Source organism: Leptosomus discolor, chromosome 11 (assembly GCF_034619465.1).
Source record: "Leptosomus discolor isolate bLepDis1 chromosome 11, bLepDis1.hap2, whole genome shotgun sequence".
Lineage (NCBI taxonomy): Eukaryota > Metazoa > Chordata > Aves > Leptosomiformes > Leptosomidae > Leptosomus > Leptosomus discolor.
In genome coordinates this window covers 9,301,933-9,328,420 of record NC_141401.1, presented here as the reverse complement: position 1 = coordinate 9,328,420, position 26,488 = coordinate 9,301,933, and the positions used below count along the sequence as shown (strand labels likewise).

At 47.8% G+C, this 26,488-nt stretch overlaps 2 protein-coding genes across 2 annotated transcripts; one reads left to right on the top strand and one right to left on the bottom strand.

Annotated features, from left to right (window-relative positions):
* Positions 1-10,644: 10,644 nt before the first annotated feature.
* On the bottom strand, positions 10,645-22,037 carry WDR93 (WD repeat domain 93). The gene is given in 15 exon segments (XM_086471790.1): positions 10,645-10,762; positions 11,925-12,126; positions 12,253-12,409; positions 13,140-13,200; positions 13,906-14,122; positions 14,667-14,798; positions 15,115-15,201; positions 16,058-16,128; positions 16,333-16,516; positions 17,149-17,236; positions 18,788-18,915; positions 19,764-19,842; positions 20,084-20,148; positions 20,805-21,000; positions 21,774-22,037. Coding segments are annotated over 15 exon segments (2,049 nt in total).
* A 782-nt stretch (positions 22,038-22,819) lies between these two features.
* Positions 22,820-25,586, top strand: PEX11A (peroxisomal biogenesis factor 11 alpha). The gene is made up of 3 exons (XM_086471718.1): positions 22,820-22,875; positions 23,332-23,447; positions 25,009-25,586. The coding sequence occupies exons 1-3, from the start codon at positions 22,820-22,822 to the stop codon at positions 25,572-25,574; spliced, it is 738 nt and encodes a 245-aa protein (XP_086327844.1). The 3' UTR covers positions 25,575-25,586.
* Positions 25,587-26,488: the final 902 nt, after the last annotated feature.

The following is a 26,488-nucleotide window of genomic DNA, read 5'->3' as shown; positions in this document are numbered from 1 at the left end:
CCAATACTGCCTCTGTGAATGCAATTCGCAAAGGGGAGGCATCTCAGAGCAACTTCCAAATGACCAACATCGAGGAGTTACAACAACTTGGCTGAGCTCATCCCAGTGCCAGTGTGAGATGGTCCCTGGGTAGGGTATGCAGCTGCTGCGAAACCTATGCTGCACCTGATCTTAGCTGAAAGGCCATTAAAAAGAATTCAGAAGAGATGGGCTAAAAGCAATTTGTGGGGTTACAAAATGATGTATTACATGCACCATGGCTCCAGGTTTGCAGTAATTTAGGATGGTATTGATTGAGGAGAGACTGGGGCATATTCCACCACCTTTTTAATTTCAGTCTGATTTGGCCACTGCTTGCAGGTCAGCAGGCAATTTGATGAGACAAAAACAAACCAAGCGTTAGAGCAGCCTAAATCACCCGCTTTTAGAAGTGCTTTGTAAATAACTTTTAAGGCTGAACAAGGAGAACAAAATGAAAGAACTGGCTATTAAGGAAATCAAAACTGAAATTTGAGGCTAAGAAAAAATAGTTTCATGGCACAGTTGAGAAGGAATATCACTCATACATACCATCATTGCCTGCCTTTATTTTCCCAAAAAAATATGCTGTCTTTTTCCTCATATTACAGTGCTAATTCTGATTCAATGTGAACTTGATACCAACATAAAGCCAAAGTACACACAGTTTCTTACAAAGGCTTCTAATCATACTATTGCAGCAACAGGATGGATGACTTGGTGGGATTCCAGATTATGCAAACTGTGTGATGGTGTAGGATTGTCTCTACACTCTGAGGAAACGGATGGGCTGTAAATCTGACTGTAAATCTCCTATAAGGGTAAATTTGGGATGATTTTTCTCCTGGAGGTAGTGATTACAGTACTAAGTATACTGGCACATGGGAGGTGTTAGTGAACAGTGGAAACCCATCAGTACTTGAAGTGGGAGGGTTGCCCATCAACTGACATCAAGGAAGAAAACTTGCCATGCACCAAGTGGTGTTCAGGAGACAAAGAACAGGCAGAGGAAGTGGGAAGAAAATGTCATGTAATCCTTCATTAGGGCCTTCTGATTCTGGGGTTGAAGTGGACCCCTCCTCACAAAGCTGTATTAATACACATGAAATCCCAGTCCCTTTCTGCTCTCCCTGCTATAAATCTGCCCCACACATTACCTGTAACTTCTCACACACGTCCACAGCCTCACAGGGTGAGAGGGTGGAGGAGCAATGTAGTGAAAGAGGGAATTGCGTCAAACCGATGAGTGGATCCGGCTGTGAACCACCTTCAGTGTCAGCTACGGCCCCGAGCTCACCACTAGTGCCTTTGCTTACTGATCACATGTAGGTCATAGGCAAAAGTCTAAGTAAGGAAGATCAATTGTGTAGCTTATACCAGCCATTGGGTGTTGGATATAAATGGGGTTTCCAAGTTTACTGTGACTATCAAAAGCTTGAACTCTGACGTGCACAGGGAAAGAGAGACACAGAAATCTCTGATTGGACTAATTAGCACTTTCCTGCAAGAAGGCTCCTCTGATCTCTAATTGCATGTTCATTTCAGTCTTTTAATGTTGCACTCTTGAGGCTCTTTTCCACTTTCTGCAGCAAAAGGGAGATGTGACCTGGTGTTCTGTCACATGTGTTGGTAGAGCAGCAGATGTGATGTCCAGGTTTGCTGAAGCTCAGGAGGGAGCAGGAAAATTCTCTGCATTTACTCCAGACCCAGCAGTTGCTTTATTCTGGCTAGCGGGGCGTTTGATCAAATAGCATCCCAGGCAAGATGGAGTCCCACAGATTTGGCTCATAATAAAATCAAGTTGAGTGGAGTGAGGGAGGACAACATGTCTTTCCATGGGCCTGTGGAAATGATAACCTGCTCCCAAATATACACACGTGTTGGGAAGGCCAGCCTAGCCAGGCTCTGATGGACTCTCACAGCTAGCACAGAAACTGCAGGGCTCAGTGAACCTGATTCCACCCTTCGAATAATTGGTTGTACAATCAAATGAAACCACCTGAGCATCTTGTTCCTTTGCTTCAATTCCAGAAGTCAAAGATCTCAAAAGTTATTGGCAGTTTTAATTAAAACTAGCTTTGAGATACAGAGCAACCTATAATGGTTATGGCTCATTCTAGATAATACTGTAATAACCCTCTCTCATATTAAATATAGCAGCAATATTGTTCACCAGAGATGAGGACATTAGCACAAATAATCAGCCTCACTGTCGTGGGGAGGGCACTGAAGCCAAGAGGGTGTCTAAAATGATTGCATAAAAGACATTTGCTCCTGAAAAAGAGATATCCTGCAGCTCCCTTCAGCATCCCTCCCGGAAGGCCCCTGAGTCTCCAGCAGATTTAGTTCAAACCCCCCTTACTCTCTCAGCAGCATGCTGCCCTTGGCAGGCAATGTCCTGGGCACTGGCTGTGTCATCTCTGCCGGACCATCTCATTCACGTGAGCCATGTGTCACCGGCATAGAGCTTTAGCAGGGAGGGCTGCAGGCACCACAGTTGCAGATGCGTCCACAATTTCAGCCCTGCTCAGCTTTTCTGATTCCAGGCCCTTGGCTCTGCCCAAGGGGTTGCAGCAAACACAGGGCTCAGCTCACGGTTTACCCAGAAGTTAATGTTCAAGTAGGCTGATAAATATAACCATTGCTTTGCTGTATTTCAGAGCTGGGATGGCTGTGCTGCTCCAGCAGAAGGGCTTTGGTTGGAAGCCCATGAGGCTCTGCCTTGGCCTGGCGATGCAGAGAGCCCCTGCGGATTAGCAGACCCTTGCTCTGAAGCAGTGTAGCCCAATGGCTCTGCAAACACACCCCCGATGCAATGCCTGAGGGACACAGAGAGGGTACTTCAGTAATACCCACCTCCTGCTCACTTACAAATCCAGTGTGGCTGTAAGTAATTAAAGTTCCCTCCTGTTGATTTAAATAGGAAATGTTTTTTTCCCTGGTGTAAAACCACTGAAGTCAACACATTCAAGGAAGCCACGAGGAGTGAATTTGACCCAGGGAAGTTCATTTCACAGTCCCCCGTGGACATTGAAACTGTCCAAGTGAAATGGCCCTTGCAGCACTAGCCTAGTGCAATTTTATGGGGCAATGGAAAATTTAGTTGTTTCCTCACATGAATGACAGCCAAATCTTCAGTGCATTTTCTAGGCAAATATCTTATGTTCATCTGAAAAAGCTTAAGAGACTCTGATTTGATTTGAAGGAGGCCTTTTGGGGACGATGACAACAGTCTATCTGAAGGAACTCTGGTTGAGTATCACAAGTTAAAGGCATCCAAGATCACTCCTTTCTTTTGAAAACCATACCTTATTCTTACCCAAAATATTGGGCACATACATGCAGCTTGCTGAAACAAGCATTTTGCTCAAAAGACCATTTCAGTGAAAAGGATTGTGGTTTTTTAAACTAACGAAACAAAATACAGCAGTATTTCTCCTTTGAGAAAAATAAAAAAGTAAACCCTGCTTACTTAGAGTTCTTATTCATTCTTCACTCTGTGTCTCTAATTAGAAAATAAAGACAAGTGAAAAAATACTGGGTTTGTACTCAAAATTTTAAAACATCTTCACAGGATTTTTTTTAAACTTCTTGAGGAAATGTTTAGCTCTCCTGCAGATTATACATACCTTACTTATAGAACTATAAGCTCATGCTAACTTGAAATCCCTCACACATGAAACGCACTTCAGAGGCCATTCTGTTCAGGAACAGTTCATCCTTGGGAAAATATTATTGCTGGAATGCTACGTGAGTCCACAGCTTAGAGCTGGAAGATGCATTTAAATTCTCTAAAGAGGCTTTAGGAATTCATAACAGTGCTTGATCTACCTTTGGGGGAGGGAATATGTCTTTTTTGCGCTGCAACAGCTGAAAGCATTAATTGGTTGATCTTTTTACCAACAATTCTTTATATTTCTTTATGTGCCTTTTATGTGTCTGTTCTGTTGCCCCAGTGCCTTGCTAAATATTTCCTAGCTGCAGGATAGCATCTTTGAAGGAGGGAGAGGGGCTCTAGCAGTTGCTCTGTTCCCAAAGAATGAAAGCAAAGTCATAATTAAATGGGAAAATGATTGTCACCATAATGATAATCAAACTGCAAACTGTATTATCGTTTTTCCTCTGGAAGTTCTGGAATAAGGCAACAGGATGCATGTTTTTCAACAAAATAGTTATGTTATAATGAGACTGCCCTAATGTGTTCAGTAAGAGAAACTGTTGTTAAGACTGACTTAAATGGAAGTGCACAAGCCGAACAGGTAGCCTAAATGACAGTTAGGTTCTATATTTTCTTCCTTGATCTGGAAGATTAGGATCAGTGTGGTCATAGCAAGATGCAAGCGTAAAATCCAGATCTGGATTTCAGCTTCTCCCTCGAGAGGTGGAGAATATACAGAGGAAGGCTTTTGATTCAGATTCATTTTGTGAAGGAAATGTGTAAGTCTATTTGTTTACTCTGGTTCCAACAAGTAAATAACCTCAGCCTTTCCGATCCCTGAGGAATGATGATTTACAACACCAGTAATATGCACTGAAGTAAAATACAACTTGTTCCTGAAAACCACTGATTAAAGTGATCATAGCAAAGCCAAATAACTCAGGGCTTCCTCCTTTTATCACTCATACCTACTTTACCCCTTGTTACTCCACTCAGCAACACTGTCTCTGACTTAATCTGCAGGAAGGGTGTTTGTCCACAATGCTGACCAACCGATGCTGACCAACCAATTCAGCCTTTGCAAACATTTAGCAGTGCCAAGGGAACTTCTGGCAACGCTTTCAGCAGAAATATTTTTAATAAAATGAATTGCTAAATTATTAACTTCCACAGAGACAGCACCAGGAGAAAAAAAATTAAAGAGATAACAAAACCATAGTATCCACTGCCTGCTCACTGCTAAGTAGCACTGTGAAGGGTAAGAGCTATTGAAGCAGGAGGGAAGTACAACCTGGCAGATCTGTTTAGTCCTGTCTCATCCACCATCGCTGCCACAGCCTCTGCCAGGAGTCTGTCATGGGGGAGATCCATAAAGGGCAAAAGCTACTAGTAAGGGAATTGAGCATTCAATTCCCGTTTGGGCAATTGCAAATCTTTTTCCTGGTCTGTCTCCCCTCTCCTTTTGCCCTTCTGCACCGCCCCGAGAATTGGGTGAAATGCTTGTCTCATTTTCCTCTACCACACTAGGAGTATGTTGTAGCCTTCACAGAGAGCAAGAACCTGACTGCAGAATGTACAGGGAAGGCTCCAGTAACCCAGACCATTCCACTTCTAGAAACTGAGAATCACAGGAAATTTGGGCTAGAAAGAACTCCAGAGTCCCCCCTATACTAGTGAATCTCCCTGGCCAGGGCAAGCTCTATACGATGCCATTCCTGGCAGATGTTTGAAAAGCCTTCCATTGGTGGATGCTGCATGACTCCCCAGAAACACTACGTTAATGCTGCCCTCATAGACAGTACAAATTTCCCCTCATACCTACCCCGAACCCAGTACTTTGCTCCACCATGGACACTGAGAACTGTTTAGTCTCCCTACATTAGTCTCCCTACATCTGCTTTGCACAGAAGGCTTGTAAGTCCCTCCACAGGAACCACACCTTTTGCTGTGGTGAGCTATTCCATCTCCCAGAGATCCAGCAAGGTCCAGTGGCTGGAAGCTGGAATGTGGCCTATTCGGGTTAGAAACAGGGTGCAAATTCGAACAACACAGGTAGTTTAAGAGCTGGGATAATTTACCACAGGCTGTCCTGGTATCTATGATGGGCAGTTTAAAATTAGGATACCGGATGTTTTTAAATTATCACTGTGCTTCCAAAAGCAATTAATTCAGAAACATCCTCTACTTAATGTTTACCCTGCATTACTGTGCTATATTATCTTATAATTGGTTGTTAGGTCAGGATTGCAACCTGCCAGGTTCCTCTTCCTTGCCTAATTAGTGTTTCTTCCTTGTTGCTCAGTGCAGGACTTGGTTTTTTCCCCCTACAAATCTCCATCTCCTGTGCACACCCCCTCACGACACAAACTTCTTTCCTCTCCCTCCGAAAACAATCCAGCCCTTCCCGCGCAGAAGAACTACCGTTTGCTCAAGGGGGCTGACACGAAGTTTCTAACAAAATGAGCTGTTCAGCCTGATGCGCTCGAGGCGGTCAGAGTGTTCCACACTTGGCAGCCCAGGCCAATTTGCCATTCAGATACTGTACATTTCCCTCCTGCCTAATCGGCAGCCTGGTAGTGATGTGAGTCATTTGCCTTCCCCTCCTCTTAAAGCATCGACTTTCCTGGGGCCAAGCCAACTCATGGCACTGCACAGAGGTGCGCCACGTGAAGGCCTGGCTCTTGCGGTGACAAATCCAGCCCTACTGCAGGACCAGTCTGCTGAGCTACATCCCAGCCCTGGCACTTGGCTTACGTAGAGTGCAAGTTCTTCACAGCATGAGCCCTGTCTGCCTGCAGCTGCATAAAGTGCCTGTAAATCCACGGGGTGACAGCCAAAACACAGCATCACCCCAGTGATCATGCAAATCTTGTGTCTCTCTAGCACCCTCAGCTAGGCTCACCTAGCTTCCTCCTGTATTTTGGCATCAAAAACACAGCTCATTTCTCATCCCAGCCAATGGTCCTTGCAAAATCAGGTATCAGCAGAACTGGCTCCCCATGCCCCGCTTGAGACCACATATGAATATTGTCCCAGGTCCTAGGCAGAGCAATACCAGAAACTGGAAGAGAAACAGGGACGAACTGGAAGGGATTTGCAGAAACTTCAAATTAAACCAGACTGAGATGTCTGGCACAATGCATTAGGGAAGATGAAAAGAGTTAATCTGCATAGCTTGGCTGAACAGCACAACTCGGCAGCTTAGCCTGGGCTCAAAGGAAGATGAGAAACTGTACCCTGGTACAGGGAACTGGCATTAGAGGTAAGGAGGCGACACTAGTTTTGGACAACAAGAGCTACCTGAGCAATTAGGAATGGAATGTGGTGCCTGGTTCACCTATATCTAGACACAAATTTGTAGAGCTGGGGAGGAAGCTTGACCTTGTGCTGCCCGTACTTCCAGAGAAAACAGAACAAGCACTTGCTGGCACTGCCCTGCCCTAGGCACCACTGCATGTCCCACAGTGTCTTGCAGGGACATTATTTGCCCCACACAGGACACAGAGGTCTTTGCAGATTCCTCCTTAGGATGACTTCACGTTGTACGTGGTGAGCACTACAGGATGTGTGGGTTGTTCATTAAGGCTGTCAACAGGAGTGCAAGGAGTGCAGCTCCCAGAGCACACAACACTTGGATAAGACTGCTTAGGAATTACAGCTCTTCTGAGGACCACACACTTTCCAACAGCACAGATGTGGCTTACCCAAACAGCCCAAACCTTTTCTGGCCCTCTGGAGTGGGTGAATCTTATCAGATCAGCCTCTGATTTCCTCTGCTTCCACAGCACAAGCAAGTATGCAAAGAAGTAAGATGACATTTGGCTTCTTGCAGAGAACAGCAGATAATTTAGTGAGATTAAAGAACAGCCGCCTCTCCCACAGAAACCATCTCCGCATGGCTGGGCAGTAACCTGGCTCTGCTGGAACGATGCTGCTCGAGCGCCTCTCTGTGGAACTGAGCTCCTCCTCCTCCCTCTCACAAGCCTTCTAAATCCACCCACTGATTTTTTAATTTTATTTTACTTTTTTTCTTTTTTTTTTTTTTAAATACAGAGACAAATTGCTCCTATTCTACCCAAGTAGCACCTCTGAGTTCATTGCACTTGGCACTGAGCTAGGAGCTGGCCCATCCAGAACTCTTCCAGTTTCATCTTTTGATGGTGATCTTTATGATACCTCTCAAGGCCTTTCTATAGTTTCCAGCAGCAGAATAGCTCAAATCGGCTCAGATCTACAGCTGCCTAGGGCTCACAGAGTGACCAGGAATGGAAGAATAGCTAGCAAGGGCATCATCTTTGGAATAAGCAATCAGGTGCCTCTGGTCCTCTCCAGAACGTGCTGTGGAGCTCAGCACACAGCTCCATCATCAATATACATGTCAGCACACTGATCATACCAATTTTTCTGTACCCCTTCGAAGAAGAAGGAAACAAATGGTCCCCTGCTGAAGTCATGAGTAAAAACAAGGGCTCTTCATCAGCCTCCTGCAGCTGCTTGTTGTTTTCCTTTCTCCGTGGAGCCTGCCAGCTCCTGGTTATCTTGGCCAAGCACATGATTAGAGTTTTAGAGCAAATTCAAACTGCAAACAAACAAGCACATCTTGAGATGAGTACACACAAACCGGTGGGTGCGCAGTACATCTAACTGTTTAGCAGATCCTGTCCTGCCTCTTCTTCTGATGCTAGGCAAGCCCTGCTCCTCTTTCTGGATGGAAAGCAGATGGGGTAGGATTAAGGGCACAGATCCCCCAGCCCTTTACATTAGCACAAATAGCAGGAACTAGACCCAGTGTTGTTCAGGGGGCCACATGTTAGTTGTGCTGGTTTTCTGCAGCACGGGAGGCAATGTGGGAATAGGAATTTCTGCCCTGAGTAATCCCCTGTGCCTGGTTGTGGCAGAAGGTCCATTGTTTCTTAAAGTACCATAGAAACAAAATAATTGTGACTGCCACCACAGCAAGAACAGAGGAAAGGATCAAGGATTGTTCCTTGTTCACTTCAGTGCTGAACCAGGTGGCTCAGTTTAAACAGGCACGGAAGGTGGTTTGAGCTAACCCGCTTGACTTTGCACCGAAGCAGATGGCAAGTGCTCACACAACCCAGTATCAATATCCGTAACAATCAGATGAGCTGTGAAGCTGTAATCCGCGGCAGATGGAAAATGACAGCACAAAAGGCTTTGCTGTGGCCCTCAAAGCCCTTCACAAAGGTAGTAAATAGGAAGGTTTAATTCAAATAGTTTGTCCTTCTCCAGAGCAAAACCAGGCATGGGAGAACGTGAAACAAGTGAAATGCTTCTCTCCTTTCCTTCCTCCACAACAGATTGGCTGACTTTATTTCCAGAGGATGAGCTGAGGCCTCTCATCAAAACTTAATCCAAAACAAGACAACTTCCTATGAAAAACTGAAACGGGACCTTGGCAGGGTAGTATCTACACAGCTTGGTCTGTGCCGAATCCCTGCCTTGATGCTTTGCTGAACCTTGGGGGGAGTCACTAGAGGGAGACTTGGAAAAAAACCTACTCACCCATGCACACAGATTGGAGTGGTTGCTGGCAGATTTGTCAGATTCTTTGTGGATTAGGCATTCATCCTGGAAGCACGATCAGTTGTAAAAAGACCGAGGCTTTCTCATGGTTTTTATGCTCAAGAAAGCATATGTTTGCTACACTTGAGAATGGATATCTTGGGTCACCTCCCATAAAGCCCCTCAAGTTCCAGAGGACCCCTGACTGCCTGAAGGGCAACAAAGATGCCCAGTGCAAAATGCAGGTAGGCTGTCGGCCCCTGACTGAGCAATCAAACTCTGCAGCTAATGTCTAGGTGCTGCCAGGCTCCCACGGGACTACAGACCTGAAAACACTGACAAATGAAAGGCTGACCAGGGAACCCACATATTTTTTGCTCCATCTGTCAAGTACACAGGGCAGGCTACTAACTTAGTACACTTCTGGAGTAAGAAACAAATACATGGATGCTTGGTCTTGTGTTGTCCCTGCTAGTTCTTTGTCCTGTGTTGCCTGTAGGAGGGATGCTTCAGCTTTTTTATGGCCTTTCACCAACGTGCTGGCCATGCTCCTGGCCTGTCTTTGGCTCAGCACAGCCCTGATTTCTCTGAACTCCCCAGCTTCTGTTCTGCTCCTCAGCGACATCAATTCTTGGCTCTAACACCAGTTCTAGCCTGACCTTAACAGAGAGAGCTTGTCTGCACATTTCCAGGCTGCAATTCCTAAGCAGTCTTACCCAAAACCTGCCTGCTTTGAAGTCAAAAGGAACAACTAGACTGTGGTACAGCCTAGGTCAGGCCCGACACACCCTGCAGCACCACTGCTGCTTGGCGCTGCCATGCTCTGGGGCATGCCACCTTCATGGCTGATTTGCTGCCTGGTTTGAAAACACCAGGTCTCTTGCTAAGCACAAGGATGCTGCTGCCTGCCCATCTGGGTCAGAACAGAAGATGAGGCACGTTGGTGAATCCCAGCAACAGAAGGACAGAACATCAGTGTTTGATAAAATGCCAGTCCTATGGAAAGCAAGAGACTTTTACTGGAGAAAAATATTTATTAAGGAGGGACATCATAATATACCATATCGCTCTGATGTTCCAGGTCTCTGGGAGGACTCAGAGATCCAGCACAAACACTTAGCTGAACCACACAGTTGTTGGGCCTGCCACCTCCACAAGAGGCCTCTCCTGCCTCAAGACTCTTCCATCAGTAGTGTTTGTCTCTGATAAGCAGGGGCTGAACCCTGCTGGAACAGGCTGAGGGTTAGGTAAGGAGCGAGGCACAGTGCAAATCCTTGTGGCTGAGCAGTGGCAGGCAAGCAGCTATCTCAGATGACAAACTGCCCCAGGCTGGAAAGCAGCAGGATAGATTTGAATAGAGTTGCTGTCAAAATATGAGTGCTGGATCACGGGTCTGCAGGATTGTGATAGTGCAGAGCCTGGCCCTCAGGATGCAAGGCTGACTATGGCTTCTTCTGACCCTTCACTTTCTGTCTCTCCTTGTCCATGGCAGCTGCTTGTGCCTGCAGCCGATTCCAGTACTCAGGCAACTGCTCCCTGAGTCCCAGCAGGCTCTGCTGCCTAATGAGGGAAGAAAAGGGTGGTTAAAATAGTCCCTGCCATTCCCCTGGTGCTCAGATGACCTTAGCCTGGTTCCCCCAAGGGTCCCTGGGGCTCACTACAAATTAAGCATTTCAGACTTGTGTCCAAAAAACCACAGTGATTCCCTCATGCCATGCAGCACTCAAGTTTACTGCTCTTGACAGCTATGACCTCCATAATTCCTTTTGCCTGTTAGCCTTTGTAGACACTGGTCTCACTGCAGCTGTATTTGCTCTGCTCTGGCTTCAGCTCTCAGTACCCGGGAAGCAAGATATCCCTGGAGGTGATGTCTCCCCAATTTTTCTGATATAAGGCAGACAAGAGTCTTCTCCCCAGCTTTATGAGAAGGAGGGAGAGAACTGGTGGCTGGTAGCATAGGATGAAAATTTTGTGCGCTTAACTAGCCAGACAGCACTACAGGATTCACCCTGGAGACAAGGAATTAGGGAAGGCTACCAGGTAATATGTGCTGTAAGGTCATACCTGCACCCATTTGTTCCATTTCCAATTGGAGAATTAAGGCATAGTGAAAAGAACAGAGTATCATCAACACGGATCTGAGTGGGTCCAGGTTCCCCAAAGTAATTTAAGGAAAAGGTCACCCAATAAGAGATGTCACATTGCCATCTAGTGACGGCATGAACTCAATGCATCAGGTAACCTCCGACTGCAACCTCGACCTGAGGGTGCTGGGGACCTACTCAAACAGAGAAAACTCCAAAAGAAATCTGCTTAAACCTCAAATGAACCCAGGAATGGAGGGGAGGAGCAAAGTACAAAGAGATCCCACCTGCGCCTGGCTGTGGGGTCAAAAGGAAGACACAGACACTTAAATGAGGATCATATTCCCTGACAATCTGTTTTGCACAAAAGCACATTAGAATTAGCAAGCCCTCTCTACCTGGAATGACAAGCCTGTCCCAGGCATCCTGACTTACAGCTGTTAAGTTGTTCTAGGAAGGACAGAAGGGAGAGGAGGAAGGGTTGTGGGTAGCTGTCAGGAATGCAGCTGCCTGAACATCAACCTTACCCAGACATAAATCTGTCACAGCACGCAGAAGAACCCAAAAGCTCCAGGGTGAGACCTTGCATGGACCTGAGCAACACCACAGCTTATAATAATGCAGGTGCAAATACCTACCCTGCAGAGGGAGAACCTTACCTATCACGTAAGAAAATGTTACATCTCTCAATCCATGGCACGTTCTGCAAAGATTTGAGAGGCAAATCTGGTTCCTTTGGGAAAGCTTCCTTCAGTGGGTAGGAGTTGAAGTCAAAAAGGAAGATGGTGCTGTGACTGGCAACGCTCTGTGCCAATGCATCTGCCTGCTGCCGCTTATCTCCTAGACAGAAACAAGAACAGCGGGCTGTTGCATCAGGAGTCATCTAACAAGGACCATTAAGGATCAGTGCACAGCTGAATGCAGCCAGTGGTCATTTCTCTAAGACCACTCCAAAGTGCTACCCACCTCGAAGCAGCAAGCACCAATTCACACTGTCCATTAGGAACACTGGCTGCCAGGAGGACGCTACAGCATGAGAAGGTGGCGTGCTGAAGCAGTAAACAATCTGCGATGTTTCAGTGTTCATTAGGGACACTGTGCCATCCCAGGAGAAGACCAGGGCCTGAAACAGAAGGTTGACACTTAGAAACAGATGTAAAAGAAGTGAAAAGCATTTCCTGGAAAGGACATGGAATGACGTTCAGGATTTCACATTCCCAGCTATGATGCTGTTTTCTTTGCCTACCCAGCAGTCATAGGGCCACAGCAGATCAAGAAGAGGCTGTGCAGGGAACTTGGACTGGAATTGCTACAGGTTTGGATTGGAAAAGGGCAGCAGGGCAGGTTAGAAATGAACTTAGATCCAGCCTTCTGCATGGCTGGCTCTGGCAAGCGGCTTTTAGTCCTTTTCTCCCCATGCCTGAAAACTTTCTGAGGCCACTTGAAAGGTCTGGCTGGACTTGGGCTTGTGATTTCTCCTCACCATGATTCCCTCTCATATTTGAGAGTTCATGGCTGAACTCTCTCATCTTTGCAGTTGGACCTGTCCATGTGCAGAGGGCCTCCAGTGCCTCCCACCTCAGTGGTCAATTAGAGGACACGGGTGCAAGTGAATACTGAGTAAGATCATGGAAGAGAAATCCTTTGAGAGTGATCGTATCACTTTGAGAATGACATACAGACCTGTAACTGGTGCAGGAAGTCCCCGTGCTAAAAATAGTTGGAGGCTGGGAAAGGATGTGAGGGAAGTACCATATCTGATTGCCCTGTTCTTTATCTTCTAGGCACACATTACTGGAAACAGGATCCTGTGTGCTCACGCAGTTCTTAAGAGAGCTGGCAGTAATACTCACTGCGCTGGGGAATGCCAGGACAGGCACCACCGCGCTGACAGCAAGACTTGGATCTTCAGGCCTGTAAAACAGACTCAGGCTTATGCCACTGTTTCATGTACCTGGCACATAATGAGAGGCTGTGATATGACAACAGCAGTTTGTGGCACACAGGCTGGCATAAGTTCCAGCCAAGCCTCTTCCATAAGAAGACAAAGACTGCCTCCTCCTTGGCACGAACGCCTGAGGCCCATCCCTGTGCAAACCTGCCTGGGAACTATATTGGAGATACAAATACCCTGCCTACCATGGAGGCATGAAACAACAGCCTTCAGAGTAGCAGCTTTCCCAAAGTTGGCCCTTACCCTCCAACCAAGGGGATAAGTGAACATAAAATCGATAGAAAGATGGCAAGAAATGTTTATTCTGACTTGTAGGGGGAAGTTATTCTGGCAAGGGCAGAAGAGAGAAGAAAAAATTCCTCTGGGTATCTGGCAGAGACCCAGCTGTTGAATGCCAGCCCTGGAGCACTGCTACAAGCACTTGTGTTCTAGTGCATAGAAGAACCCAGAAGAACCCCTAATTCTGACATAACCGTTGGATTTTAGCACTGGAACTGACTCCTAGCAAAACCACACTTGCTGCTGACAGCAGCATGGCAGAGCTATCTGTCTAAAAGCAGGGGAAAGTTCTGTACTCCACAGAAACCTGGGGCTCCCTACTGGACCTTACCACTCTACCACATCGTTACTTTGGCTGGAGTGAGGTCTACCAGAGTCTACTTCACCTGTCTGCCAGGAGCGTGATGCTGGACTTCCCGGCCCTGGGTGCTTTCACCAAATAGAAAGAGCTGTCTGTACATAGCACTAGGAGCTGCACGATGGGACTGGCAGGATCTGAACCAGGACAAGGTGTCTCATTGCTGGCAGCTGCAGAACTCCGCAGGAAGTGGATACTGTGGATCAGACGTTCCTCTAGAAGAGCAGTCACAGACAGTGGGTATCCTAGAGAAGCAAGGGGGGGAAAAAAATAACCATTTAGGAAGAAAAAGGAACTGGCAATTTATCCAGGGAAAGCTTAGCTTGGACTGTGGCCTGCTCAGAGTCAGCAGCCACCAGACCAATCCTGGTGGCAGAAGAAGATTCTTCTCCCAGGAGAACCCCTTCATCATGGCAGGATGACACTAGCACTGATGGCAGCCTGGACTGTACTGCCACAACAGCCTCAAAGATGACCTGACGGTGCAGTGACAAAGCAGTGACTGTCTCATAGCCTCAGGGCAAGACAGGCAGCAGTCCTCTCTGCAGCAGTTCAGAGCCCCTGTGTTGCTGTGGATGGGAATGGTTCTGTCAGGGCTAAAGCAGTCACACTGTGTCGGTAACTTCTGGCCAAGCATCCCGTGAAGAAGTGAGTCCAAACTATTTTCAGATTTGCTTGTAAATCCATTGCCAGTCCCCTGTTCACACCAAGCCAGAGCCTCAAGCTCCTAGGGAAGGCAGCAATTTATCCACAGTGATCCCAGTACACAGTTCTGAAGGGCAAGCTCACCTAAGTGTTTATCCCAAATAGTTATTGTTGCATCTTCACATGCCAGTGCCAGGTACCTGGAGCAGGAGCTGACAGCCGAGCATGCAATTGGAGCTGCACATGGCCACACAACATCAGGTGTTGGATCAGAATCTAAACAGAAGGACATGAAGAGAGATAACTGTAAGAAGGTGGAGAACATTCTCTCTCATGGTACCAGCTTCCAGTTTCCCAACAAAACACACACCATTCTGGGGTCTCCTGCCAGAGTGGCTTTATTCAGAATACTGCCAGGCTGTGCAACATGGAGCCCCACAATCCAGCCTAACCGACAAGACATGGGTTAGCTCTCCTCCCCGTTCCTCATTTCTCTGAATCATTAAGATCTGACTGAATGACAGCCACCGGCCACCGAATACTGCCACTCCCCACAGACTGCTCTGCTGGAGAAAGCAAGCAACTTTCTTACCCACTTTCTCCTTGAGTGGACGGTTAAGTAGGTACAAGCAGAGATTGTGGCTTCCATCCCAGTGCACACTGATGCCAGCTGGAACATCTGGTACAGAGAAGGGAACAACAAAAGAGAGGAGATTGGGGACAAAGAAAGGAACAATCCAGGACACCAAAATACCATTAGAAAGTTCTCATTAGAGCTCTCACAGTTTCCCTGATGGGACTTAAACAAAATTCTGCTCACGCTGAAACTAAACCACGACAAAGTCTCCCCTTGTCTGTTATTTTTATCTTGCCTATGTGCTTCCTCATGTTTTTTGGTGCCTTGGGGAGTTTTTGGGTTTGGTTTTTTGGGTTTTTTTAACTATGAAACTAAGTTTGTTTGACTCCATGCGTCCTGGTTTGACTGGGATAGAGTCCCAGCCCAGCCATGCTAGGCAGGCCACTAGCAGTTTTGAGTCAGACAGGGCAGCTGACCTGAGTTAGGTACAGGTACCTGAGTTAGCTAAGGAAGGGGAGCTCCTGTGGGATTCCTGTTCCTCCTCTGGCTTCTCCCTGCTCCTAGGGACTGCTCTCCTGTTGATTGTGATGGCTGCATACTCATTCGGCTAAGTATAACTTCATAAACCTTAGTTGGTATTGGTGCTGTTTCACTAAATCTGTTTTTACTTCAACACATATGTCTGCTCTCCTTGCCCTGACTCCCCCTCCTGGCTGGTGAGGGGTTGTTGGGTGATAGAGCAACTATTATAGTTTAGCCCTGGATATGGGCCAAAGGTAGACATCATGCCAGTGACTGACTTATAAGTCTTAGGGCTGACATTTTTATCCAGGCTTACGTCCTTGGAGATGGAATTTATATAGTGAACCCAGGCCAGAGCCGTTGAGCTCTAATTGGAGCTCAATGTCATGCAACAACATGCTTCATAGGTTAACAGCTTTTTGCCCATTTGGATTACCTGGCTGTACTTTCATTTCAGGTCCCATCTGTAGAATCCAGCAAGGCAGGAGAAAATGAAAAGTAGCATGTCTGAAAAAAACGAAGAACTACATGTAAAAGAAAGGCTTTGATAAGCAGGCAGCGCTGTGACAAGGCCTGGAATGGCTCTGGCCCCGTGCCCTGAAGCCTTGGGATGCAGGAGGCAAAGCTAAGACAGAGGCTTCCATCTACACTTGAAAAGTGCCCTGTGTTGATGTCTCATGGACTGAAATCCTGGTTGGTGCTCCCACTCACCTGGGGATCTCGTCCTTATTCTCTCTCCCACCCTCAGCCTCCAGATACTCCCGGTAAGTGCTGCGGAAGATTGCTTCCTGCTGCTCCCACTGGGAGTCCTTGATTAGGTGATTGTACCCCAAGCCAAGCATGCTGCCATCATCCACTTTCTTCAAGGCATCCAAAGGGCTTTTAAAACTGCTGCCTGGATTGGGAACACAAAGGGAAAAGGCACAGCCCTGGAGCATCAGACACCATAGAGTGCTCAGAGGCACTTTGATCATCCCTCCTTCGGGGTGGCACTGTCTTGAAGAGGGACACACTGCATCTTCCTGGTAGAAGCATTTCAACATTAAGAATATATGCTATGGGATTGCCCATTCGCCAGTATTTGAAAGCAGGGACAAGGGCAAGTCATCTGAGGACACCTTGCCTTTCTGGGGCATCCTCCCTGACAGCTTCCTAGCGTAAGGTCTGCTCCCTCCCCATCCTCAACATTTTCCTATGAACCCAGGATTGAGAGTGGCAAACTAGGTGTGCTGTCAGGTTGCCAGGATCTAGGAAACAACCTTTCCCCTCTCTGATGACAAGGAAGCCACAGGTGTAAGACACCCACATTGAGACACATTGAGGTATTTTGTGCTAACAAAGGTGATGTGAGACAGTCAGGTAAGAGCAACTCCCACTACAGGATTACATGTAACTACAAAGACAGGTCAGGAAGAGACCAGGGAGCACATTACTGAAACTTTCTGACCTGTTCTGTAGTCATAAGGGCCATAACTCCTTTGCCACCTGAAGGAGGCTGCAGGTTGCAAGTACAGACTCAGTCCTGACCTGTAATGGGTTTGGGTGGCTTCACTTTCAGCAGCAGCACTGGGAGACTCAGCTTTGCATCAACTTTGTTTGCAGACACAGGAGACTCCTGCAACAGAAAAATGTCAGCCTGGGAACTGTGTTATGCCCTATGCTGTTAAGTTTTCACCTGTTTACGTGAATGAAATGATTCCTAAAAAAAGTGTATGCAAATCTTGGCTGACTCTGTCTAGAAGATACTGGTTTTAGGCTCATTGTTCAGGCGAAAACACAGAAGCTAGAGGGAGGTCACTAATTTCTCAACAACATTACAAAGGATGTTCTGCCTAGATACCTCCTCTTTTTGTGCCCTAAACGACCTCCACTTCTGATCTTGCTAATCTCTCTGAATTATTCTTGTTGCAGCATAGGCCTGGGTGGGGCATAGCAAGGCTCAGGAAAAAAAAGACATTGAAAAAAAAAGAAACACTGAAAAAAAACCCACCAGAGGGGAAAAAAAAAAAAAAAAAAAAGAAGAAGAAGAAGCAGGACTAAAGGTTGCAGAGTGCTGCTGAATACAAGCACCAGATTTTACTTCAGAGAGCCCAGGACTGGAGGAGGTCACGGACGTGCTTGGCTAAGAATGGCAAATCCTAACAGGGGACTAGCACCAGTGTATCCCCACCACCACCTCACACACACACATTGATACTTGGCTAAATAGGAAAGATCTGGCTAAATAATCAACCATGTCCGAGAAGGAAGAGCCAGGAACTTGGGTACCTTACATGGAATTAGCAAAAAGGGAATGCCTGGGTGTTTGCTTTTGGCTTGGCTGAGTTAAGGGGGATGTTTGCCCTGAAGACAGGGCTGAGAAGCAGCTCCCTCTTAAATGGCCAGGAAAGTCCCTGCTGAAGGAGAAGAGAAGAGTTATGAGGCCCGTAACACAAGGGTTAGCTGGAGGTGCCTGTGTGTTGAGAAGTGACTTCTAGCAGGGTGAAAGCAATGCAAGAGAGGGTTAAACACTGACTCAGCATTTAAAATTCCCCGTAACAACTCAGGACATTCACTGAGGCCAGTTACCATCTCTGCAGAACCATCTCCATGCAGCTCCAGACTTTTCTGCTAAAGAATCAGAGGTGGTAGCGGTTAGTGCAAACAGGCAGAGACCCTGCCCTGCTCAGGCAGGTTCGGCCATGACCCCACCAGGCTCCTCTTGTAGAGACCCTGAAACACGAACCCTGGTTCAGGACCACACTTCCAAGTGGAGGTATCAGGCCTGATTCCCAGTCCTTCACCTTCCCCCAGTAACATGAGTGAGAAGCCCTGTGGGAATACCCTTACATAGGGCCTCCTCAGATGGAGCAATACTGCTAGGAAAGGAGCTGCCGGTTTCAGGGAGGGGCAGCAGAAATGCTAGCCCTGGGACCAAGGGAACCTCATTGTAAAGCCTGTCTTGGGAGAGTAAACATGTCCCAATAACAAAAAGGCCTTGTGAAATTTGGGATGGGTGGCTCTAGCAGCTCTAGAGACATATGTATGCTCCAACACCTTGGGCCGACAGACTTGTTCAGCCTGTATCTTGCTGTCACTGTCCACAGGAACAAGGCTTGGGGAAAGACCTGTAGGTGAAAGGGTGTGAGAAAAAAATAGCACAGTGGGAGATGGAACTGTTTTGTACCGCAGATGTCCAACTCGACCTCCTCTCCCTGCAAGCCAGCCCTGCTGCAGCTCCTGCATTCTGTTCCATCTCCTTCAGCCAGGAATCCTTAGGCAACCGGTAGATCTCCAGCCAAGCTTTTGTGCTGTCTGCATTGGGAAACCATGTTGAGCAATTGGAAATGAGGAGAAAAGGTCTTTCAAGCAAGCAGCCTCTGTTATCTTATATCCTTAAAACAAGATTTGGATATTTTTTTAAATATAAAATCCCTCTGAACTCCATGCAGCCCACCTCTCCTCCCACTTAAGGCTTCACATGCTTGACTGAGACAGATATCTCAGCCTCCAGCTCAAGTCTTTGAGGTCTAACATCCATGGAACATATTCCATGAATTGACTCAGTCAGAGAATTTGACCTGTAGCCTCCGAGATAAAGTAGAAAGTGAGATGCCGTCTCACACTGTGGATGCTACATATATCATTCTCAGGGTATGTCCAGGCAGATTCCACCAAAGAGGGGTTCGGAAAAACTGCTAGCAGCAAATGTGTTGACAAAGGCAGCTGCCATGAACCTGAAGAACGTTGTAGCAAGGAGTTTGATGTAGTGCTTTTAGAGACTGTCTCTACGCTATCTATGTCTGCAGAGAAAATTCTTCGGGTGCACACATATTTCCAGTGTAACAGTGAGCCATAGTGAAGCAGAGGAAGAACTGAGTTTGGCACTTCTGGAGAGGAGGAGGAAAGCTGCTTTCACTGAGCCTTCTGGGAGCTGGGAACCACACTGACCAGTTCCAGACAGCTCTACTTTTGGGATCAGTCCTGATCCGCACCAGGCCTTTTGAGAGGACAGTGGCAAAAGCAGCTCTCTAAGCTAGAGGAGGGTTAGGAACAGGATCCCTGGGAACCCAGAATACCTTGAGCATTTTAAAAGCATTGCTGCTGGCCCCTCTGCTAGAACACAACAGCCGTCACCCAGCACACCATGTTCCTGCACTTGCCTTGCAGCAGGACTCCTGTGTAATCACCTCCCGGGGACAGCACCACCTCCACACAAGTACTTCGCTTGCTGATATCCTCCTGCCAAAAAAAATGGGCTGGCATCAAAGCAAGATCACTGATTCATAGAGCTCCATGGCCTTACACAGTTCCCAACAGGGTGAAGGCCAGACAGATTGTTGGAAGAACAGGAATAAATATTGGGCAGCACTCTTGGAGTGCTACTGCCTGTGACAGAAATTCCTGAGGGCAATTAGTACTCCTCATGATTGATTACTCACCAGCCTTTGCCTAGTGTCTACAGAATTAACTCAGCACTTACCATTTCATTTAGGATTTTAATGAGTAGGAAGCTTTCCTTGTGAAAGCAGAAGAGCCAGACAAGCCCTGGAATGGAAATATGAAAGTTACAGGAGCAGAAGAAAAGTGGTCAGATGGTAGCCATGCTCTTGGGAGACGGCTGTTACAACTTGTGCAGGAGGGTGAAAAGGACTACATTTTTTTCCTGGGCTCATGGAAGAATACCCCACTGCTTCCAGGACTAAACTTTTGCTGGCTTCCTTATGCCAGCACCAGCAAACACTGGATTGCACATAGAGATGGATAAGCCAGTTTGAAAAGCATCTCCACCAGAACTGATAGGTTTCAGTTGAGTCAACAAACTAATCAATTTACAACAGGGCTGCGCAATTACAGGTGCTGAAAGCAAGCCCAGGCAGTAGTTCACACCTAGCAATGGTTTCTTCTGTCTGGTCCAAGGTATTCCTAAAATTTACTGCACTTTACTCTCAGCTCTGCACCTGCCTCTGCTGCTCCAGGGAGGACACCAAACCCACACCCTCTACTAATCACAAGGCCCTAAAGCCACTTTGTCACCCTACAACCTGTTTTCTAATATTCTCTTTGCACGAATTTCTAGGAAACCTGCCAACCATTCTAATATTCCTCCTGATTTAGCACTCTTCCATAATGCAGCTGCCAACTCTTCAGCTCTAGAGCACAGCCATCCCCAGCCAGGTTAAGGAAATCCATGTCACACTAACCCGTTTCATCCACAACAAGCAGGATGTGGTGCTCATTCCCCAAATCTGAAGCATGGATGGCACAAATCTCCGTTTTGACTGCATCCCAAGTGCAGACCTCCTTACAGTCAGACACTTTGAAGGCAGCCAGACCCACGGACAGACCAACAAAGACATATTTTCCAGACACTGCAAGGCAATTGGCTCTTCCAGGTACCTACCAAGAAAGGAAAAAGATGAGTGTACCCAACTGCTTCCCCAGCGGAGGATACATCAGCCACACTAGCAATATACTCCCAGCCTTTCACCAAGAGAAAATGCCGATTTATTCTACCAGGTAAATTTTTTTGCATGAGCTTTCACCAGAAGATGAAGGGAGGGGCTCTCATCTCTCTCACAGAGATTGTTCTGTGTTGGCAATGAGAAAGTTTGCTCACACCTTTCCCCTTTCGATAAACAGAAGGGGCTTTAAAGGCCAAGAACTCAGTAGCCCTCAGCCCTCCCACAGCTAGCACAGAGCTCCCACGGGATGCTGAGTTCCTCCGGGCGATCACAGAACAGCAGCAGATGCCACCGTATCCTCCTGGATACCTCCAGGTAAGGATGGGGAAGGCAGCGCTGCCCTTCTGCTCATAGCACACCCATTGGGGTATTCACTGTAACACAGAGCTGAATTTGCCCATTTATATGCTATGGACTAATTACCCTGTCCTTAGCAAACAAGGGTGGAGCCAGCCTGAGAAGCAGAAGGTGAATTTAATGCTGTTTAATATCTGCTTCTCTCTTTTCGGAGGGGTGTGATAGATGGGTGGGAAGAAGAACTTGTCAGACAACCTTAGAAGCTGCAGCCTTTTGAAGTGAATCAGTGAGGTGCTGGTGGATTCTGAAGAAGGTGATGAACAGGAGAATGTAAAACCAACAGAATGGATATTCTCTAGAAGAAAACTGCTATGGTGAATAACGCTGTCTCTGCTGTGAGGGGTTCTGTACCTGGAATTCAGCTGTAGGAAAGCATTTCGTGGGCTGGACCTTCAGTTTTTGCGCTTCTCGGAGCATCTCCCTTCTTTCAATGATTTCCATAGCATTCTCAAAAACCAGCATCACCAGTTTGTTGATCATCCTGAAGGGCTGAGGCAATGCATCACGCTTTCGATCGGGATCCAGCAGGAAGAAATCTTCCTCGTCTTCCTTTAGCCAGTCCTTTTCAGATGGTGGAGGAATCTCCAGGGGATGCTTCCGTATATATGCAGCCATGGTTCTGCCCTTCCACAGGCAAAACACACCACAGATGCAGGAATCACAGATGCAGAAGAACGAAGAATCATGCAATATCTGCTTTCATGAGGTAGTGGGGGGAAAGAAAAAGATGATTAATGATCTCTAAGATGGAAGGGGGGTTCCTTTCAGTATAGATAGCCAGAGCAACCCTGTTCTATATAGCTCATTTCTACTTGCTGCATCGCCTCTGTCACTCAGGGGTTTGGTCCTGCTCTGGGAGTATCACCCACGCAGGCACCTGTAGGTTACCTACAGGAAAAGGGGGTGTAAAAGCTTTGGCACGAGTCTGTATGAGAGCTGTGACAATGCATTCAAACATATTAGCTTGTTCTTCACTAAAAGACTTACGCAGCTTGGATAAAATCCCAACAGATAATTTGGAAAGCAGGGGATCGCACTGGAAGTGAAGTCACCTGCTTTCTGGGTTCCCCCTGGGCCGCGGCAGCTCACCCCCCGGAGCGGCCTAGCCCCGGAGCGGGAGCCGAGGGGCCGGGCCGGCCCGGGCCGCCCCCTCCCGCCTCCCCACGCGGAACCGCCGCAACGGCTGCCGGCGGTCACCGGGGAGCCGCGGCCGGGGGGAGCCTTTAGCGGCGACACCTGCCCCGCGGTGGATGGTCGCCGTGGTAACGGCGCGGCGCGGCACGGCCCGGCCGGCAACGCGCCCCGGAGTGGAGGGTTCCGCCGGCGGGGCGGGTCCGGGGCGGAGCGGCCGCGGCCCCCGCACAGCTCCCGCCGCCGCCGCCGCCGCCGCCGCCGCCATGGAGGGCTTCGTGGACTTCACCAACCGCAGCCAGGGCCGCGACCAGCTTTTCCGGTGAGTGCGGAGCCGCCGGCGGGGCCAGGGAGCCTTTTCTCCCCCGAGCTCAGCCCGCCCGGCAGCGGCCCCTCGGTGCCGGCTCTTCGGGGACCCCCCGTGCGGTGGAGCATCCCCACCGCCCCTCCGGGGGATGGGGGGCTCCAGCGGGCCCCTCACGCAGCTCCCAGCCGCTTTAGGGCCCCCTGCCTCGGGCGGGGGAGCTGCCCGGTCCCCCCGGGCCGGCACCAGGCCCCGGGCGGGCGCTCCTGCCGCGCCGGCCCCTCGCCGCTCACCGCTTTGCCTGTCCTCAGCCCCGCCGCCGGCGCCTGTGCCCCTTCCTCGGGGTATAACTCGCCCTGGCACCGCCAGAGGGGTGACCTTAAGCTCGGAAAGAAACGCTGCCCTGCTGCTGCCATTCCTGCGAATTGTCCGTGTTTCACCTGTGTACCGTTTTCCTCATTTTTTCCATTCCAGAGCCACTCAGTACACATGCATGTTGCTTAGCTATTTAATAGAGCATAAGGCTGGTAAAGAGAAGCTGGTAATGAAACTCAAGCAGTTGGAATCTAGCATGAGCTCTGGCCGGAAAAGTAAGTACCTGGTGTCTAGAGGGATAAGTCCTTCTTCACTTGCTCCTTCCAGCAAAACAGCTCCTGGCCTTGCATTTTCTGTAGTTAACTTGCCTAGAACCACAACACCTCTTTTAGGATATTCACAAAATTGTCAACAGCTAATCCCTGCCTCGGCCACCAGGCTAGATGGGGCAAATAGACATGTATTACTTCCTCGGCCTCCTCTCCGATTAGGCAATCTGAATTATCGCTAGGAGAACTAGAGAAATAAGCTAACAGTCAACTGTTGCTGCAGAGGTCAAGTTGTCATCTCTGTTCAAGGACAGACCACAGAGTTACCACAGATGCAAGGCTGGCTTACTGTGCTCTCGTTAGTCTTTCCAGCTAATGGGTTGAGACGGTGTAATGTTAAAGATCATCATCACAATAAAATCACCTGTGAAAGACCATCCTTCAATATGGCTTTTTGTATCCTACTTGGCATATTGATTTTCTTTAGCATTTATACTCTACTAAATCATATACCCTTCCATACCTTTCTCATAGTTTAACCGTTTGCATCACTTCATTCACATCCATTGTGGTTACGCTGTGGCTGTGGTTGTGTTGCTTGCTTTCGGGTTGATCTTACACCTGCTTATCAATTGGTCAGTCCTGGAACAACTTCAATATATGAGGCAAATATTCTCATTTAATGTGTTACCATGTATTTGTTTTATTATTCCAGTTAGCTCCAGAGTACAGTAATGTCTAGCAGAGAGGCCAGCTGGTTTATCAGTGTAGCTGTAATTCTCTTGCTTTTGCTAAACAAATCCCTAATAGACACCAGGCCTAAATTCAGGACTCTTGCAGTTCCATTAAGCTTGGGTGCTCCCAACATCTGTCACCGTGACAGTCCAGTAGGTTATGAAAAGTGTTTTGCATAATATTGTATTAACATTCATGGGGCAAAACCTAAACTGTGCAGTGGATGAAATCAGGTTTGGCATATATTATGGCTTGAAATGGAATATACTGTTCTTGTTTGCAGGGATCCACGTGTGCCCCAACAAATTCATGGCTGAGGAGCAGCTTGGGTCTCAGTGTGTTCAGCACGTGAATCACCAGCTTCCACAGAAGCTTAGGAAAGATATAGCTCGTGGTTGCAGTGGAGTTAGTGCAGTAATATCTCCTGTTCACAGAGTTAGGTGAAACCCAGCACAGCGTAGAGCTGAAATTGGAGGCTCTATTTGTGTCACTTTTTTGCTGACACTGACTCATTCAGGGCAGTTGGTGATACTGGTCCAGAGGGCACCCAGGCGCTGAGAATAGCACAGCAGAAGGCTGCAAGCCCTGGCCACCGACAAAATTTGTGTGTAGGGCCTGGGCCGGTGCAGGACAGAGCTGAGATGTTTACACCCCTTTCCTCACTAGTACTAGGTTCTCACACTGTGAGAAGAAAATGCTTAAGTGTACAAATGCCCAAAGCCCACGAAGTTTTTTAAAAGCACATGTGGGCAGCGACATGCCGAGTTGTGCGTAGGGCTGTGTCCCTGCGGTGAAGGCCAGGCCATGCTAACCTTGATGGGATTTCTTGCAGTGTTCAGGCTGGGCAACATGGTACACGCCTTGGTAGCAGCCAGGAGAACTAGACAGCTGCCAGATGTGGTTCCTCGCTTCTGCCTTACGGCCTCCCACCTGACCCGTGCCCTCTACTTCGTCTGCGACACGGTCCTGTGGTTGAAGAGCGTGGGGCTCCAACCTGACGTGGATAAGCCGAAGTGGCGGAATTGGGCTACCAAGTGTTACTACTTTTCACTCCTGATGAATCTAGCCAGGGACTGGTATGAAATCTCCTGGAGGATGGAACAAGCTGTACAGGAAGAAAAGACAAAGGAGAATTCCTTCTGGGACAAACACAGTCAGGAACTAAACTCTGTGAAATGTGATGGTTTGCACAGCTTTCTCCCTCTGCTGTTTCAGATACTGAAAAGACATCCTCCTTTGCTGCTGGACTTGGTGAAGAATCTCTGTGATCTCTCAGGGCCTCTGGATACCCTAGGGATCTACAGGACAAACCCAGGAGTGATTGGTTTCTGTGGCGTCCTCTCCTCCATGGTGGGGATCCTCACATTAGCAAGCCCACATCTGAAGCTGAAACAGTGACGTAAGAGGAGCTGCACAGTATGCAGCGAGCCAACAGCTTTGATCCTCTGATAGGTTTTTATCCTTCACATGGCACTTTCAGAATGAACATGTCTTACAATAACCTCAATATTAATTTTGTCCTCTGAATAAGTGAATTCTACTGTTTTTCCTTCCCTGTGGCGTTGCAGATGAGTTTGCTGCCATCACACACTCCCTGACGGAGTGGAGATGGGAGAAGGCAGAGTAATGTTTCACAAAAAGAACCAGGACCTGGAGCATGGCTGCTAGATAAGGAAGTATTGATGTTCCTATATTTTAATACAGGGTTGTGAAATAGCTGCATAGACAACTGTGATAAGTATATGACTCAGAACTAACCATGTTTACACTGGAAAGCTGGAATTCACCAATCAAATGTTCCTGCAGTCAGATTTTCTATGGTGGGCTCAGGAAAGTTAGGAGCTGCAGTTAAAGTGGCCTGAAGTCAAGTACGAGTGTTTTGATGAGTTGGGGTTGATGGATCTTGTTATCTGTAGGCCGTGGTTTGAATGCAGTGTGATGGTACCTGCAGCGTGGTGTGATCTGACCTTCCAATGATCTCCATAACGTGCTCTGGTGACGCTGGATCTGTAGTGTAGCGAGTACCAACTCGTGTCCCAGCAAATCAGCAATTTCTTCTTTTCCTTCGACAATGTGAGCCAAGGACCATTGGCCACCAACTGACTTCTCCAGCAGGCTGTGCCTGAGGGTTTCAGTGAAGGACAGCACGTGGGAGAAGTTTGTCTGAATGCTGATGATGCTGTGATTTGTAGGGAACTGGGTTTCCAAAGCTGTGAATCTGGAACCACTCGCAAGCACTACATTTCCCAATACACTCTCACCTTAACTCCCAAACTCTGTGATTCCAAGTGCAACAATTTTCCATTAATCAC